The sequence below is a fragment of the Arachis duranensis genome, chromosome 10 (genome assembly GCF_000817695.3).
Source record: "Arachis duranensis cultivar V14167 chromosome 10, aradu.V14167.gnm2.J7QH, whole genome shotgun sequence".
Taxonomy (NCBI): Eukaryota; Viridiplantae; Streptophyta; class Magnoliopsida; order Fabales; family Fabaceae; genus Arachis; species Arachis duranensis.
The window spans coordinates 31,069,731-31,087,729 of record NC_029781.3 but is presented as its reverse complement, the minus strand read 5'-3'; the positions used below and the strand labels follow the sequence as shown (position 1 = coordinate 31,087,729).

Here is a 17,999-nt window from a genome sequence, read left to right as displayed (position 1 = left end):
AGTTCATGAAGACATTTATGGCACACACGTGAGAGCTTAAAGCATATCCTCCAAAATACTTCATGCCAGATTCTTCTGGCCGACGTTACAACAAGATTGCAGTGCCCAAGTGAAAGCTTGTCCCAATTATCAAAAACACTCTCTGATCATACACATACTGGCCGAGATCTTGCATAACTCCAAAGTAAGTTGGCCTTTCCATCAATGGGGCTTGATATCCTTGGTCCCTTTTCACTAGCACCAGGTCAGGTAAAATTTCTAGTAGTTGCTATCGATTATTTTTTCAAATAGATTGAGGCCCAACCCTTAGCTAAAATAACGTCTCAGCTGATAATTTCTTTTGTTTGGAGGTATATCATATGCAGATTTGGTATACCTCGGCACCTTATCACTGACAATGGTCGCCAGTTTGTCAATAAAAAGTTTACCTTTTTTTACAGAACCTAAAGATAACACAACATTTTTTTCAGTTGAACACCCACAAACAAACAGTTTAGCAGAAGCAGCCAATAAAGCTGTCCTACATGCTTTACGAAAAAAACTAGATGATGCAAAAAGGGCTCTGGGCTGAACTTATACCAAAAATTCTGTAGGGGTACAACACTACTGTTCATTCAATAACAAAGGAAACACCTTTTAGATTAGTTTATGGATCTGAAGCCATGATTCCTCTAGAGGTCTCTCAGTCATCACTCCGAACTCAATTCATTAATTCTTGTTTACAAGATGCAGCTTGGCAGTTTGATTTAGATACTATTGAAGAAATTCGAGGTTTAGCAGCACTATGTCACCGAGCTATGTAACAACACATAGCTCGGTGATACAAACAAAAAGTCTGCCCTCAATCCTTTCAAGTCAATGACTTAGTACTCAGGAAAACTAAACAAGCAAGACGACCTCCAGCACATGAAGAATTAGCAGCAAATTGGGAAGGCCCTTTCTGAGTTATTGAAATACTAGGAAACGACGCATATTGTTTACAATCTTTAAATGGTACAACTTTACTTAACGCTTGGAACATTTTCTCTTTAAAGCTTTATTATAGTTAAAAGACAGGGACATACTTGTACTCTTTTTCTTACTTCTAATATTTTTCAAGACGGATTTTGCTTGGAAAGGTTTTAACGAGGCAAGCCTACCCGCACCTGTGTAATCAAGGGTCAACAATATTATATACTCGTCTTTTTTCATAAAGTTATCAATTACTGTTCTTCTTTTCTCTACCGATCTATATCTCTTCGAGATATAATTGTCAAAACACAAATAATCACTCATGTCATACAAATCTTTTTACAAATAAATGCTCAATGTACATTGCAATCTCATCTATTAATGATGACATTTTTGGGAATCAAACTTCTCCTATCACAACTGACAGCTATCCATATATCAATCCTATAATTACTAATCTATTAAGATCAATCAAATTCCCGAGCAATATTCTTCGTATAGTGAATATAACCAATCCATTTCAAAATTCAAATACAACTACTTACCACATTCCAAAACACCAAAATATGCAAAAAAGTCATATAAGCAACTAGCTATTCAAAAGCCAATATATTTGGCCCAATATACATGATTTTTATCATAATAAAACCAATGCTAACTAAGTTTCATCCAAACCACAAACTCATCACAATACAAAATAAGAAAGTCATAAATATAACAAACTATACCACTATCTCAAATTTTCATTTCCTTCCTCAACTCCCTCTTCATCGTTAACCAAAATTCCATTATAAACAATTTTTTCTAGATCCATTTGAGAAAAATCTTGGTCCAGGGTCAAAAACTTTACTTGCATGACAGCATGCTCAAATCCCTCTACAAAGGCATCGAATATTTCAGTTTGCTTAGTCTTCTCCATATCCTTCAATTTCACAGTAACATCAATAATCTGATATTTCATGCTAGACAAGTCACCATCCTTCTTCTTCAGCAACTCCGACTCTTTCTCATAATTGCTCTTCATAACCTTTAACTTCTCCTCTTTTTCTGCAAGTTTAACCTCCAGATATGCTACTAATTTTTTCTTCAGCTCCAACTCTTTTTTCAGCTTGCTCAGCTCGTCGGTTTACTCTAACAATATTTTATGCTTCACCTCCTGACTCCGACCTAAATTGGCCAAGCGCAAGCTGAGCACCTAAATCAAACAAATAAATAATTACACACCTTCACTTTACTGATATATAAAGGTAATACATATTATACCTGCATATATTGATCGATGACAACATCCCCAACTTTATTAGCTAAGGCCACCTCGGCAGACGACTGACATACTTCATCGGCGACAACCATAAAAAGAAAATCGTTACCCCAAATTGAGGACCCATTAGCATCCTCGGCAAAACAACGAAGCTTTTTTATTATCCGCAAAAGCAGTAAGCTCGGCCAGTGGTATATCTTTCCTTTTCTCAGTCAAATCATCGGACAAGTCAACGTCAATAAGGTCTGACTTCCTCTTTTTGAAAATAATTTTCTTTTGTCTTTGGTGGGATTAGTTCATCTCCCCTTCTCTGCCTCTTTTGTTAAGGTTTGACGACAGATCTTCCCCCTCAATATTTTTTGTCTTAAAACGAGCTCTCAAGCTCACAACCGAGACTCTGGATATTTTCCACCTAAAAAAAATAAAATAAAAAAGGAATTCAACATATTACTTACTATACATACCTGAGGGCAACTTCTCGTCTTCCTATATCAAATCTTACCAAAATAATTTATTGCAGCTTGCTTATTGTCTTCTCGTGGAAGCAAGTCAAAATCTGATATCAAATTTTTTCTATCAACAACTTCCACCAAATATTTAATTATACACTTATTTTTCAAATTAATTTTTTTAGGCCTAGAATATGCTGCGGCTGGGAACACCAGAACAAAGAAAATTTTTCACCAAGATTTTCATCCAGATAGAATGGAAAAACATCCTCGACAGTCGGCACATTTTACTTTTAAAAATATTTCTTTAAAATATTTGAACGATAATTTATACAATTTGAAAATGGAAAAATCAGGTGTACTATTTAAATTCATCCAATCCCTCTTCCAAACTCCTTTTGCCTGAAACATGGAAAAGAACAACTCTAATGAAGGTTTTAAATCTAAAAACTCTATCAAAATTTCGAAACATTGCAAAAACACCCAACTATTTGGGTAAAGCTACGAGGGGCATACTTTAACTGATTTAGCACATTACATTGAAAAACGGTAAATGAAAGTTTAACTTGCAGTTCTTCAAAAAGACGGCTATACATGTTGAAAAATTCAAAATCATTTTTCCTATGAAACACACGATCAACCCTAGAATATAGTAACAACTCAACATCAACTCCTGATCGTGTCTTCACTATTTTTGTCACATTTATCTCACTAACACTCTCCTTATTTACAAACAATGACCCTTGTATCTTCACATTTTCATTCACCCATTCATATGTACTATATATTTTTTTCCCTTTCATTATCCATACCTCTCACGAACAGGAAAGAAGAGTAGAAAAAGGAAACAAAATAAAATGAAAAGAATAGAAGGTGGTACTCACCTCTTTTACTCATGTCTTTATAAATACTTTATTCAACACGTTTTGGTTGAAGAAAAGTTAAATTTATGAGAACTGATTCCAAAATAAAAACTACATCCAAGTTAATAAAACTGGTTGAGTTCCATCTCAAGGATCACAACTGTAGCATCTTATCACAATAACGGTATCGATGACATTGGTAAGTGAAAAAAGTAACACTCTTTTTTAATGATGTCATTAAATTTTTTTAACTTTTATTTATTTAATTATTTATTGACTTCTTTTATTTCTTCAATTTTAATCAGAGTATGTTGAATTAGAAATTCTATATCCATAAAATTCATAGAGTTATAACTCATTTTCTAAAAGTTCAACCTGCTTTATCAAAATACTGTCAGGTCAAGTTTAGGGTTTATGATATGGCTGTTATAACTCGGTCAAATGTTATAACTCGAGCTCGGTACATTATAACTCGCTCAAATGTTATAACTCGGCTCTATATACCAAAATGAATATCATAACGTTTTGATATGATATTATTCTTCTTTAATATAAATTATTCCTGAAACATAATTGTTAATATCTCGCCTCACATATAAAAAGTAAGATATTTTATCAAAATATAATCGCGTTTCACACATTTACTAACTTAAGCGTAAATACCTCTTTTTTTTTTTATTTTGCTATACCAAAATATAACTCTTTTCAGACAAAAAAAAATCAGAATTGANGCTTTTCATTTCCTATGCTCTTTATTTATTTATTTTTGTAAACCAAACACATTTACATTATTGGTCGTCATTTCATCACTTGATTTTCTTTTGTTCTTTTATCCCCCCGTTTTTTTGCCCTGCATCACTAATCCTTCAAATCCACAACCAAAAAACTTGACCACTACTTTAATTAGTTTTTTGATATTTTTATTTTTAGATTTGTATGAAAAATTAATATTATTATTATTTTCATTTTTTCTTTAAAAAAAGTTTTGAAAATAGATAATACTAAAAATAATATAATTTAAAAAATGAATATAAATGAATCAAAAGATTTTAATTTATATTTTCATTTTTTATTTATATTTTTTATTTTCAAAATTTTGTAATTTATTTAAATTCTTACATTTATTTATTTTTTCACAAAATTGTAAAAACAAAAAATATAGAAAAAAATTTATCTTTTTATTTAGACTTTAACATCAAGAATTATCTCTCATAAAAATTTAACCGATTCCAAACAGAAAAAAAAGGAGTTTAAGATAAAAAGATAAGGGCAATTATGTCTTTTAGGGGATGATAAGGCATGAAATGATGAGAGATTGGGAACCGACCAGAAAGAAAAAGTGTATGATTAGTGTTCCCATATGAATAAAATCAATATCTAATTTCTAACTAGCTACAACTTTGTTGAATCAGATGTTGTGAAAGCCAATATATAAAAAGTAGCATTTAAAACACTTGGAGAAAATGTATCATTATTCAGGAGCTTATGTGTCTATATATATATAACATTAATAATAATAGTAATAATAATAATAATAAGTGAAATTGATGAAGTTGGTGTAGAGTTCACGAGGTTCCTTGCTTATTAGGTTCTTGCAAGTTCGTTTCCATATCTTTGGTCTCTTTCACATTCACCCAACTCTCATCAATCCTCAACCACTTCTTTTTCTTCATTATCATCATCATCTTCTTGTTCTTGGATTGTGAAAAATGGATCATAGAAGCGGAGGAGGAGGAATGGATATACCCATAATGCATGAGAGTGATCGCTATGAGTTAGTTAGAGATATTGGTTCTGGAAACTTCGGAGTCGCCAGGCTCATGAGGGATAAGCACACCGACCAACTTGTTGCCGTTAAGTATATTGAGAGGGGTGAAAAGGTAATTATATGTTCTTCTTCTTCTTATGCACTCTAAGTAATATACTTTATAAGTTTATATGGATAGTAATGAGTTATTACAAAACAGATCGATGAAAATGTACAGAGGGAAATTATAAATCACAGATCACTAAGGCATCCCAATATTGTGAGGTTCAAGGAGGTATGTATATATGTATTAAGTAAGAGTTATCGTATTTGTATACTAAAATCAGTTATTAATATCAATTATAGTATAAAATATGTTAGAATATAAATACATATATATTTTAATATGTATATTTTTAATATGTATTTTATATTAGTGACTTATTTTAGTAGTTAATTTTAATGTATATGTAGCATTATTTAAAAATAAATTAAATTATACATATATTTATCCACAAATACATTAGTGGTTGATTTTAATGAATAAATAGTATTTTTGATTAATTAATTATTTCAATCTTCTCGTAGTTTTATTATTACTAAATTAGATCAACTATAGGTTATACTGACCCCAACACATTTGGCTATTGTCATGGAATATGCCTCGGGAGGAGAGCTATTTGAACGAATATGCAATGCAGGGCGCTTTAGTGAGGACGAGGTACCCCTCTTCTATTAACTCCATCATTTTATTTATCGGAATATGAAAAAGATTATTGTATAATTTTCTTTTTAAATAAATAAGTTATAAAAATATCTTTTTCCTATTTTTAAGATTTGAACTCAAAATTTTTTAATTAAGTTTTAAGTAACTTGTTATTTCAACTAATTTTATTTTTATTACTTTTATACATTTAATAAATAAAAAATAAATCAATAAGATAGTACTTATTGGTACACTAGGGTATAATACGTGCATATAAAGTTTTTTAAAATAATACATTGCAAAACAAAGGAATATAATACGTACTTTTATACTAAATGTGTAAAAAAAATAAAGAATATAGGAAACATTTATTCTATTATGTATTATTTTACATTTAATGGCTATTATTAATTATATGTTATAATGCGCAGGCACGTTTCTTCTTCCAACAACTTATATCTGGGGTTAGCTACTGTCATGCAATGGTACATAAGTTGAGCACATTTTTTCCTTATTTCTTCTACACTTATAGTTTATTTAAAGATATATCTTACTTGAATATTTGGTTTTATTTGTCTTTTTCATAATTAAAAAGCAAGTTTGTCATCGTGATTTGAAGTTGGAAAATACATTGTTGGATGGTAGTCCAGCTCCTCGCTTGAAGATTTGTGATTTTGGTTATTCAAAGGTATAATGTTCTTCTTTTTATTGTCCTCTTTATCTTTTAGTTTTATTATTATTATTTTATTAATGTACTTAGAAACTAAATTATACAAAACTATATTAATCACATTATAGATTTGGCTCTCAAACTCTAGGTTTCTATAAGTCTAAGATCAAGCAGATTTCTATAATTTTTCCTTTGTATTTGGGAGTGGAATTAGTGACACTTATGCATCTTGCAATTGTTCTTGATTACTTCTCCAGTCTTCAGTGCTACATTCACAACCAAAATCTACAGTTGGCACCCCTGCATACATTGCTCCTGAAGTTTTGCTTAAGAAGGAATATGATGGCAAGGTAAATTTTCATTATGATTAAATCGAAATTTATATTCTTTCAAGTATAGTTGTCACGTCGATAGAATTCTATTTAAAAGCTATGTGCTACGATTGTCTTGAAAGTCGAATTCTTTTAGCTGATTAGGAAGAAGAGAATGGTTATGAAAAAGAGTTTAATTTTGATATATCTACAACGTAATCACCTCCTTTCTTTTAGATATGACCATTCACGAAATCAATGTAAAAACTAATTATTTTTATTGATGTATCATTATGCGATTGCATGCAAGTGTAAAACTGATATGATATACTAACAAATGTAGTAATGTTGTAACTGAACCATGATTCAGATTGCAGATGTGTGGTCTTGTGGGGTAACCTTATATGTGATGTTGGTTGGTGCTTATCCATTTGAGGATCCAGAGGAACCTAAAAATTTCCGCAAAACAATACATGTAAGACATTGCTTCCTCCTTTCTTTTCTTTTCTTTTCTTTTCTTTTTAATTATTTGATGGATGGAACTTGTTTCTCTAAATGGTATACTAATATTGAATGTTGGTTGCAGAGGATTTTGAATGTCCAATACTCAATTCCTGACTATGTTCATATATCTCCTGAGTGCCGCCATTTGATCTCAAGGATTTTTGTTGCTGATCCTGCACAGGTCAATTAATATTATCAATCTCGTTCCAAAAGAGTGAAAATTTTCACTAATTGAATTGGAGAAATAAAATAAGAGAATCTGTGTCATGAATTACCAATAACAAATACAAGTGAGACTGTCGGAGTCACAATTTAATTGATTTTTGGTTTGTAGTCCAAAGTTAATAGGTAAAGACACATGAATAATTATACACGTAATAGATAATACATAATACAAAAAAGATTCTAGAAGTTTTATCTCTGTTTATGTGTGGGTTCTTTAGATACATGACCCTATATAATTAGCATTTTGGAGAAATGATGACATTTAACACTTCATATGATGAATGTTGTTTGTGAAAACAGAGAATAAGTATACCGGAGATCAAAAACCATGAATGGTTCTTGAAGAATCTACCAGCTGATCTCATGGATGGGGACACAATGAGCAACCAGTATGAGGAGCCTGATCAACCGACACAAAGCATTGAAGAGATCATGCAGATAATATCCGAGGCCATGATTCCTCCGGCCGGAAGCCAGTCCCTCAACCAGTACCTCACCGGAAGCTTGGACATCGACGATGACATGGATGAGGATCTAGACAGTGATCCTGACCTTGACCTTGATAGCAGTGGAGAAATTGTCTATGCTATGTAATGTAGTAACATTGCTGGAACACTATAATTTGGTTTCTGGGGTCTGCAATTTGAATGTTATTATCATTATTATTATTATTATTATTATAATACCCTGGTTTCTTTCAGTTTGGGAAATGTAACTCTCACTTTGTAAAAGGCTAGATTTTGTGATTGAGTTTTCCCTTTTAAGTTGCTTCTACTTATATGTTCTTGATGTATATTTAATGTGTGTTTAGAGTTATTACAATCACTTATTTTTAAACTTTATGTAACTTTTAACATAATAATTGAGTGATTGTAGTGGCTCACATAGCAAACATTAAATGTGGTTAAATACCATACAAAATTTTCTTGTAACTCTTGTAGTCTTATGTGGTCAAATCTAATTTCTACGTAAATTTACTTTTGGTGAACATAATATTCTAACAAAAAATTTTACTATATGAATATCATTCATAAAGTATCTTTATAGCGGAATTATCTTATAATTCCTTTTAAGCATCGTATATTAATTATATTATATTTTTGTCTTATATATTGAGTGCATGCTTGGTTGAGTTATATGAAATGATACAGATACCATTTTTAATGCATTCTCTTTTATCTGTAATATTCTAAAAGCGAACGAATACTTCACCTCACGTACCTATAGAAAATAAGAAAAAGTTAGAACTCATGCAGAATTTTATGTCTAAATAAATTGGACAACAATTTGCTTTGAGTAATCATTCTCATAGGCAACCCGTGAAATAAAAATTGGTTCTCTCTCTCCAAAAATAATTCATCTTGAAAAGAAAATAATCGAGAAGAGGCTCAATCAAAACTTTAAGGATAGAAAAACTCTTTTGTTTGCTAGGTTCTCTCTTTTGTTTGCATCTATTTAATGATATATTAATAAGGGTCTCTCAAACAACTCTCAAAATTTCATGGGTTGTGTATCAATTTCTCTCTTGCTGAATCTATGAAAACTCCTTTTTTAAAATAAAAAAGACATTGTTAAATCAACTGTACATAAGGTGAAGAGAGATAAAATAATCCACCAAAAATATTAATTGATATTCAAAATCTCATCCTGAAAAAACTGCATCCCTCAACAAGTTATCAGTACCCTTTTATTTCACATAAGAAATGAAAAAGTTGATGAAGCTACTAAAAGAAAAAGAGAAGACTTGCAGTTTACACAAGAGAATGAAGGAAAAACAGGCTTGAAAAGTTTAAGTGTTAGGGGTAGTTTTGTTGAAGGGTTACCACTCTCATCTATGGAAACAGAGACTGGTAATGGAGCCCTAGGTTTTCTGGAAACCCCATCATCAAATTAAGGTTTTGTAAAGCCTGTCCGGAAGCTCCTTTCACCAAATTATCAATCTACAACAGCACGAACATATTTAGAGTGACGAAACAGTATAATACAATTACTTATGCAAATATTTCAGTTTAAGGAGCTTATACATACCACAGATATGATTATTGCTCTTCCGGGAATTCGATCAGGAAAAACATTTATTAAACAGTAATTGGTTCCTCTGACGCTGTGAGTTCGGGGAACTACTCCATTCCCCAACAGAACGGCAAATTCTTCATTCTGAAACCACAGTAAAAGGGAGAAGGCGGAGGAAGTAAGAAGGAGCAGAGAAATTTAAACCATGCAACCAAAGAAAGTGATGGTATATTCGGCGGCATCACCAATAGATATCTGAGGTCTCAGAGTGACGAAGTTTTTCACTCTGGCATTGAAGAATAAACATTAAGTAACAAATGCTAGATCAGTAGTCTTAGCATGGTTGCCCCGTATTCATATGTTATGCATTCAACAAAATGTTAAAATAGCATCTATTTCTGGTGACAAGTGACATTTCGACATACTTCATAAGAGCGCTTCAGTTGCTGGTACAAGTCCTCAGTGCTTACTCCTGGAGCCATTTCCACATAAATAGTTGATTGCATACCACGTATCTGATCAAATGGCGAGGGACATGTATTAGTTTTGTAGGCAGGAAAGATAATATCAGATAAGACAGATCCCAGGGCATGACTCACCATTGGCATCAGGTGTGGGGTAAAACTGATGGTTACTTTAGAATGTGCAGCATCAGATAGCCCTTGTTCGGTTTCTGGAACTGGAAATAAAAAAGTAAGATTATCACTACAGATCCAGAACCTTTTAAACTTCAGTATAGAGATCAATATGATAGGCATAAAAAGAGGCATCATTTTTTAATCTTAAAGTGCATAAATTAAATTCCAATTGTTAAATTACACTTACCATGGCGATGCCGGGTAACACCATAAGAATTGATACCTTCAGCTACTTCTGTGTACAATAAATTTTCTTTGACACTACGCCCTGCAGTAATTAACCAAGTAGCAGAACCACTATTCGAATGAGCAGGTATTGCTGAGACATTTTCTTCTATATTTGAGATTGAATACAAAAACTGTGTAATAGAATTCTAACCTGCTCCACTCACACCAGATTTTGCATCAATAATAATATTTTTTATGTCAATAAGCTTTGCCTGTAAACCAAATAAAAATTAGAAAATAGCAACATAAAATCAATATTCATTACAAAGAAAATTTAATACTCCAAATAAGAAGTATAAAGATTCTATCAAGTTCATAATCCATGGACACCATATCATATAGTAAGCAACACCATATACATAAATATCTTTGGAGCGATGATTAACAGACAAGCTTCTTAACAAGGAGAGTAACCCAAGCTTAACACCCTAGACCATATCTGACAACTCAAAATACAAAGAAAGGAAAACGGATACAACCATAAAAGTGACAAAAACAGTGAAACAGAAATTAGTTATATATTAAACGCCTTGTGAAATAAGCATATTAAGTTACAAACCTTTATCAGTGGGACAAGGGGGATTTGAATGGATGTTGGATAGCAACCAGGATTAGCAACTAAGCGTGCATTCCTTATTTCCTCCCTTAAAATCTCTGTTAATCCATATATAGCTTCTTTCTGGATACAGAAAATTAGGTAAATTCAGCATTAAGAACAAAACAATGGCAAGGGCGACTTTAAGAAAATTCATTTTAAGTTTTGACACTACAGTACTAAAACAAATAATAAAAACATAATTCCCAGAATTCAACAGAAATCAAGATCGAGAAGTTAAATTCCTAATGACTAAATGCCACTGAATGCAGCGGATATAAGCATCATTAGAGGTTCCACAGTTTGCTGAATAAGATTCTGTTGAAATGAAGGGCAATTTAACAGTTTCAAAATGAGAATTTTGCCATTGAAATGTACTCACCTGCAACTCCGGTGCCCTGTGTGGTTGGCCATACCACTCTTCATACTCAGATATATCACGTAAACGAAAATCCTACACAATCTCAGTTACAATTCTGATATACGCTAAACTTCATTTATATTCTAAAGAACAAGAAATTATAGAGTTTGGTTGGGGGAAGAGAACTGTTATTTAGAACATACTGCTGAAAGGTCAACAATCTTCAAGTGATTGGGAAGGCCTCTAATTATTTCCTGCAAGAAAAAGCGAGAAAAAAACAGGATTTGAGAAAAGAAAGCAAGGAAAAACAGGGGGTACCGTGTGTAAAAAGCCGACTCTACGAAAAGTATTTCCTAGAAATAAGTATTTCTGAAATGGCTAACCTGAGTGGTTCCATGCGGCAAACAACAGAATACAGCATCCACATAAGAAAAATCTGCATCCTTGACCGCAATCAAATCTGGCAATTTCTGCAATTCCATTATGATAGAAGAATCAGCATTGGACAAGTACCTAGCAAATGCAATTAACATGATCAAACATACATACCTGTGTGGCCAAATGGGGGAAGACGGAAGCAATCGGCTGTCCAGCTTTCCTATCAGCAGTCAATAGAGCAACCCCGAATTGCGGATGATTCGCCAAAAGCCTAAGAACCTAACACAAAAGACTCTAAACTCAACACAAAACAATGGCAATGGTGGCAATAACTAAGGTAGCACTGAACCTACCTCAGAACCCGTGTAGCCACTAGCTCCAAGAACACCAACACGAACAGTGTTTTCTGAAGAAGCACGGCTCCCACACCTAACATATGCTTTCCCTCCTTCACGTCTCTTTCAACGAAACAACACAACAGAATAAGTAAATATTAAAAAGATTCCAAGATACAAGAAGAAAGGGGGGGGGGAAGAAAGGTTTTGAGATCAGCTCTCAGATATTTCATTCAATGAAAATAAAAAAGCACAAGTTAGTGGCAATGTGATGAATGAAATAAAGACTTGTGTTTGGATTCCAATTTAGGGAGTAAGTCAGCGTTTTTAAATTGGATTTTGACCCCACGAGATGTTGATAAATTACTAATCAAACTCATGAATGATGAAGCAAATTCAATGCAGCAATTGAGAGTGTAGTAAGTCTTACTAGGGACGACGGAGGCCGGCAACTACGCCCGAGAGGAGAGAAACAATGTCCGCGGCGGCGACTCTGGCAGCTTTCGTAGCAGCAGCAACCAAGGGTAAGGGGAGTTGGGGTTTCAATGTAATTGAATATCTATATTAAATTAAATTTTTTAGTAGTTTATTTAACTTAATACTTATAGTCTTATACATGTAAAACAATTATAATTACGTTTAATACTATTTAATTATTATAATAGTATTTAAAAAATACAAAAATAAATAATAATTAAAAACATAAGATAAAATAATGTTAAACTATTTAAAGTTAATTTTTATTATTTTTTAATTTTTAATAAAGAATAAAATAAAATATCTAACTAAACAAATAATGAGAGAAGGTAAGAGCGAGAGAGAAGAGTTAAGGCGAAACACAATAAGGTTGTTGGCCATGTCGACGGCGGAGATAGGACGAGAGAATAGAGGAAAGATTGCTTCAAGTGATAAAGAGAGAGTAACAGGAAGTGATATTTCGAAAGTAGTGATTTTTTTTTTTTTTGCGATAAACTCGTGAGCGAATCTACTTCCAAGGTTTACTTAGTAAAGATGTTATTGTGATTTTATGTTGGACAAAAGGTTTACTTAGTACTTATTTGAGCGTCATTATTTTGATTAAAAAAAATTTTTTTTAATGGTAAATTTCTAGTAATAAAAGTAAAAGTATTAGAAAAATAAAAAAAAAATATCTTTTTTGAGAAGGTGTAATTTACACCTTTTTTTAAAAGATGTTTTTTTTTCTTAAAAAAAGATGTTTTTCATGTAATAGATAAACAAAAAAATACTTTTATATTGTTATACCCAAATATAATTGATAAATAAAAAGGTCTTTTTGTATGAGATACCTAAACATAAAATTACTTTTATTTTTTCATAAGATCTTTTAAAAAAAAATAACTCGAAAAAAATCTTTTCTTAAAAGCTCATCCAAACAAGCCCTTACACTATACTTTCTCACAAATTAAAGGCATCATAGAGGATCAATGGAGGCTATGAAATATTGAATGTGGATCATGGATATTTTTTGGCTAAATTTGATCTTTTGGATGAAAAAGAGGTCTTAACAGGTGGCCCATAGATGATTAACTGCCATTACATTGCGGTTAAATCTTGGTGCCCATCTATTTGGTTAAAAGAAAAATTTTTTGGGGACAATTATGGTATGAATTAGAATTAGAAGTCTTCTGATATGGTACTATCATGACAAGGCGATGAATAGGATCACATCCGTTATTAGAAAACCTATTAAGGTCGATCTTGCCACTAGCTCTGCAGAGAGAGAAAAGTTCACAAAGCGTGTGTCGAAGTTAATCTTAAACTTCCAATTGTGCATAGTGTTATATTGTTGATGGAGTTGAGTATTCGATGTGTGAAGTATGTAATTACTATGGACATATCACAAGTGATTGCAAGAAGAAAGTTCTTATTAGCAATCAAGGTGTTAATTTTAATGATAGTGAAAATCCCAAGATGCATGAAAGACAGGTGACGGCAGTGGCAGCCAACTCCGACATCGTCTTTGAATTTGGAAAGAATCAAGGTGCTAATGATGTTGACTTGAATTCAAAGAAGATCGCAAACAAAACAGTTTTGGAGAAGAATACGGTGGAGAATCCGGATGCATTTAACGTGAGTGATATGCATGCAAGTAATAAGAGTAGGATTGAAGTAAAGTATAAGGGAAAGACTAAAATGGGCCAGAGCAAGGAAGGCTACATGCAACAAAGCCCAACTCCCCCTTCTACAACAAATGGGCCTAGACCCCTTCTCATCTTGTTGTTGCTTCAACAAATTAGGGCTCCAAACTTGATTTCAAACATGTGAACATAGGCATTTTGAGAGCCGAGCCAATCTCCTCCGCCAAGAATAACACCTCTCTCTCACATGGTAATTTTTCTGCGCCAACTTTTGGAAGAAATAAGGGTAGGGATGCTACTCAAGTTAACAAGGCAACACCCATCACTAATAACAAGTACAAACGTTGAAGACCTCCTTCCTTATAGAATTCAGCATCGTCCGCAGTTTGCCCAATTCCTAAAGAGAGCATTCAAGTAATCAATGCAAGGTGTGAGGGTGACTGTTCAAATGGCACCAAGGAAGCATCAAAATTTGAGCATTAGCTTGGATGGGGTTATTTCCTCCTCTTTCTTGTTATTTTTTTCTATGGATAGTGTCTTTAATATTTTAGTTTGAAATGCTATGAGAGCCTCTAATAAAATGGATAGAGTTCATTCCAAGGAGTTAATAAAAAAAGTTTTACCGTTGGTTAAATTACACAGTTGATCCCTACATTTTCAGTGAAATTGCAAATTGGTCCCTAAAATTTAAAAGTTTGTAATTAGGTCCCTAAAGAGAATTAAAATTTGCAATTTAGTCCCCGCCGGTCAAAAAGTGTTGATTTAACAGAATATTCTATTAAAATAGAAAATATGCTAAGAATATTCTGTTAAATTAAACACTTTTTGAATGATGGGGACTAAATTGTAAATTTTAATTCTTTTTAGGGACCCAATTACAAATTTTTAAAGTGTAGGGACCAATTTACCATTTCACTGAAAGTGTAGGGACCAATTGTGTAATTTAACTTTTTTATAATTCTCGTGCTAATCAGTTTGTTAAGATGATGGATTATTGTAGTCTTTTGGAGATTCCTAATTCTAGAAGGTCTTTCACTTGGTACCGTAGAATTTAGAGATTTAGAAACATTGCCAAAAGACTAGACCGGGTTATTGCTAATTCTGTTTGGTGTAGTATCTTTCTCAAAGCTTTTTCTGAAGTACTTTATTGTTTCTTTTGAGTTTGGAAAACTAAAATTTGAAATGATGACCAAATATTATTGGGTTATTATCAATTTTGTGTGTGATTTATTTTGCTAAGTGTGTAGGAAGATAATTTAATCAAAGCCAGCCCAAGAAGCATGAAATGAAGCCCAAACCCATCTAGTTCACATATGCACATTGATCCTCTATAAACAAAAAGTCTCAACACACATTTTTCATTAGAAATGAAAACATAAGGAAAGAAAGAAATGAGCCCAAATCCCAACACAAGCCCATTTGGTGATCCACCAAAACTCACTCTCCTGGAACTTGAACTCCATAATTCATTTGAATTCACTTTCACATCCACCAAACCATACTCTCTTTTCTCTTTCTTTCATTCTCCTCATGTTAAATCACTTTGCACCGAGAAGAAAGAAAAAATGGAAAAGCTCTGATAATAGGGTAAACAGAGGATCACAAAAAGTTGGTTTTCCTATTTGTGCTTCACCGAGAAACTTTGAAGAAATTTGCTGAGTTCCAAGCACAAATCAAGCAACAACGAAAAAATGAAGTCAATGTACATAGAGGCTCATCAACATCCGAAAATCAAACTTGGGGCCAAAGCAAAGCTCAACGGCCCATATTCAAGCTTCTTGAAGAAAAAGATTGAGAGAGAAAGGTAAGATGGCATGTTATTGCTTCTACTTTCTCTCACCTCTGACCACGCCGCTGCTAGTTCTGATGCTGGAGCAGAAGACAACCTAAAGTGTTGAACTTGGTTCAAACCTTGAAAGCTTCACTCTTCTATAATAATGGTGAATGGCCAAAGATTAAAGGCAAGAGAGAAAGAGCACTTGTTTAGGTTTTCATAGTTCCCTGAGCTGTTCTTGTTCTTCTCCTTCATGGTTCTTATTTATAATTTTTCTCAGTTTAGTCTGTCAGAGTTTCATTGGAAAAAGGCAAATATGGTGAGGTTTGTAAGAAAGAGTCAATGAGTGGGAAAAGGCAATGAGCTAGACTTGGAGAAAAAACCATAGTTGTCTTAAAAATTCTTTGTAAGTTGGGTTAGAACATTACTGTTGAAAGTTAGGTTTGAGTCCTAGTCAAGTTCAGGTTGGGTTAGAATCTGGACTTGTCCCAGATAGGATTGGGTAGATCCTAGGGAGAATTGGTGACTGTAATCTGTTAAAAAGATAGTGAAATTCTGTCACAAGTTGTGATGTAGACTAGATGTAGGCTACATTACACTAGGTAGCTAAACCAGAATATATTTGTATGTCAATATCATCTCTCATCTCTATTTCTGATTCTACCCAATAAGAGATAAAACAAAAGTATCTCCTACCGAGTAAAGAAACAAAATCAAAATATCTCATGTACTTAGGAAAAAGGACCAATATTCAACCCGCCTTCTCTTAGCCACTGATAACCATCAATTGGTATCAGAGCTTGGTCTCAAAGAGATCAAGCTTTGCAACTTGGAGAAAAGATCCTGATGCCACGCAACAATAGTTTCAACATGGTGGCATACACTCTAACAGAAGGACAATCAAACAACAGACATCCATTCTTCAATAAGAAAAATTACAACTATTAGAATGAAAGAATGAAAATCTTTATTCAATCAGTGGACTACAACATATGGAAGATCAACATGAACGATCCTCAAGTTCCAACCAAAACTGGATCAGATGGAGTTGTCATTCCCAAGACTGAAGCCAAATAGAATGATGAAGACAAAAAGAAAATAGAGCTCAACGCCAAAGCTGTTAACATGCTAAACTGTGTAATCATCTTTGAGGAATACCGAAAGGTATCAAGGTGCAAAACAGCAAAAGAGATCTGGGATAAACTCCAAGTAACATATGAAGGTACTATCCAAGTAAAGCAAACCAAAATAGACATGTTGTGTAAAGAATACAAGATGTTCTCCATGAAGGAAGGAGAATCCATTGATGATATGTTCGAAAGATTCTCTATCATCATCAACGGCTTAGATGCTATGGGGATTACACACTCTAAACTAGTGCTCATGAGAAAAGTTTTCCTTTGAGGAGGATACCTGAATTCCAAGTATAGCTCGTAATAATCTATCTTCCGGGGCATACGAGGATTCTTGTACCATTTGAGGCGTTAATTTCCCCACTAAAATATCGCCCGTCTCTACCCAAGATCCGGGGGTAACAATTCCATTTTTGTCTAAATTTCGGAGTAAATGGGCTTCTAGGTGTGGGATTTCCTTAGTGATTTTTTCAGGACCGTGGCTTGTCACATGAGTTTGAATTTCATATTTCCGTATGTGAAAAGAAGTATAAATATCTTCATAGACCAGATGTTCGCTGATGAGTACATCATCTTCAGAATTGTAACCCTCCCATGGCATATAAACTACTAATATGTTTTTTCCCAAAGCAAGTTCGCCGCAAATTATAGCAGCACCGTCCGCTAAAATTTGACCCCTTTTTATGCATTTACCGCGTTGAACTTGAGGTTTTTGATGCATGCAAGTATTTTTATTAGAACCTTGATACATAACCAAT

General features: G+C 33.1%; 2 protein-coding genes and 1 long non-coding RNA gene across 3 annotated transcripts; 1 reads left to right on the top strand and 2 right to left on the bottom strand.

Moving 5' to 3' along the window:
• Nucleotides 1–5,090: 5,090 nt before the first annotated feature.
• Nucleotides 5,091–8,364, top strand: LOC107470077 (serine/threonine-protein kinase SRK2E). Its single transcript, XM_016089457.3, has 9 exons — nt 5,091–5,404; nt 5,492–5,566; nt 5,891–5,992; nt 6,409–6,462; nt 6,573–6,665; nt 6,905–6,997; nt 7,329–7,433; nt 7,545–7,643; nt 7,988–8,364. The coding sequence occupies exons 1-9, from the start codon at nt 5,234–5,236 to the stop codon at nt 8,279–8,281; spliced, it is 1,086 nt and encodes a 361-aa protein (XP_015944943.1). The 5' UTR covers nt 5,091–5,233; the 3' UTR covers nt 8,282–8,364.
• On the bottom strand, nt 7,220–8,118 carry LOC127742618 (uncharacterized). Its single transcript, XR_008003963.1, has 2 exons — nt 8,001–8,118; nt 7,220–7,635 (listed from the first exon to the last, which is right to left on the bottom strand). It is a non-coding gene; the product is annotated as an uncharacterized LOC127742618 (long non-coding RNA).
• A 930-nt stretch (nt 8,365–9,294) lies between the features above and the next one.
• On the bottom strand, nt 9,295–12,358 carry LOC107470065 (probable N-acetyl-gamma-glutamyl-phosphate reductase, chloroplastic; the record flags this gene model as incomplete). The annotated part of the gene is made up of 12 exons (XM_016089447.3): nt 9,295–9,627; nt 9,716–9,844; nt 10,126–10,215; nt 10,300–10,379; nt 10,526–10,606; nt 10,718–10,778; nt 11,126–11,245; nt 11,544–11,615; nt 11,726–11,776; nt 11,906–11,992; nt 12,072–12,179; nt 12,254–12,358. Coding segments are annotated over 12 exons (1,092 nt in total), but the record flags the coding sequence as incomplete, so codon positions are not given.
• Nucleotides 12,359–17,999: the final 5,641 nt, after the last annotated feature.

Excerpts from the sequence above, each read along its gene's own strand:
- LOC107470077 (XM_016089457.3), top strand. The coding sequence starts at position 5,234 with ATGGATCATAGAAGCGGAGGAGGAGGAATGGATATACCCATAATGCAT. Across the intron at positions 5,993-6,408 it reads GGCGCTTTAGTGAGGACGAG|GCACGTTTCTTCTTCCAACA; the intron begins GTACCCCTCTTC and ends TATAATGCGCAG. Across the intron at positions 6,666-6,904 it reads GTGATTTTGGTTATTCAAAG|TCTTCAGTGCTACATTCACA; the intron begins GTATAATGTTCT and ends TTACTTCTCCAG.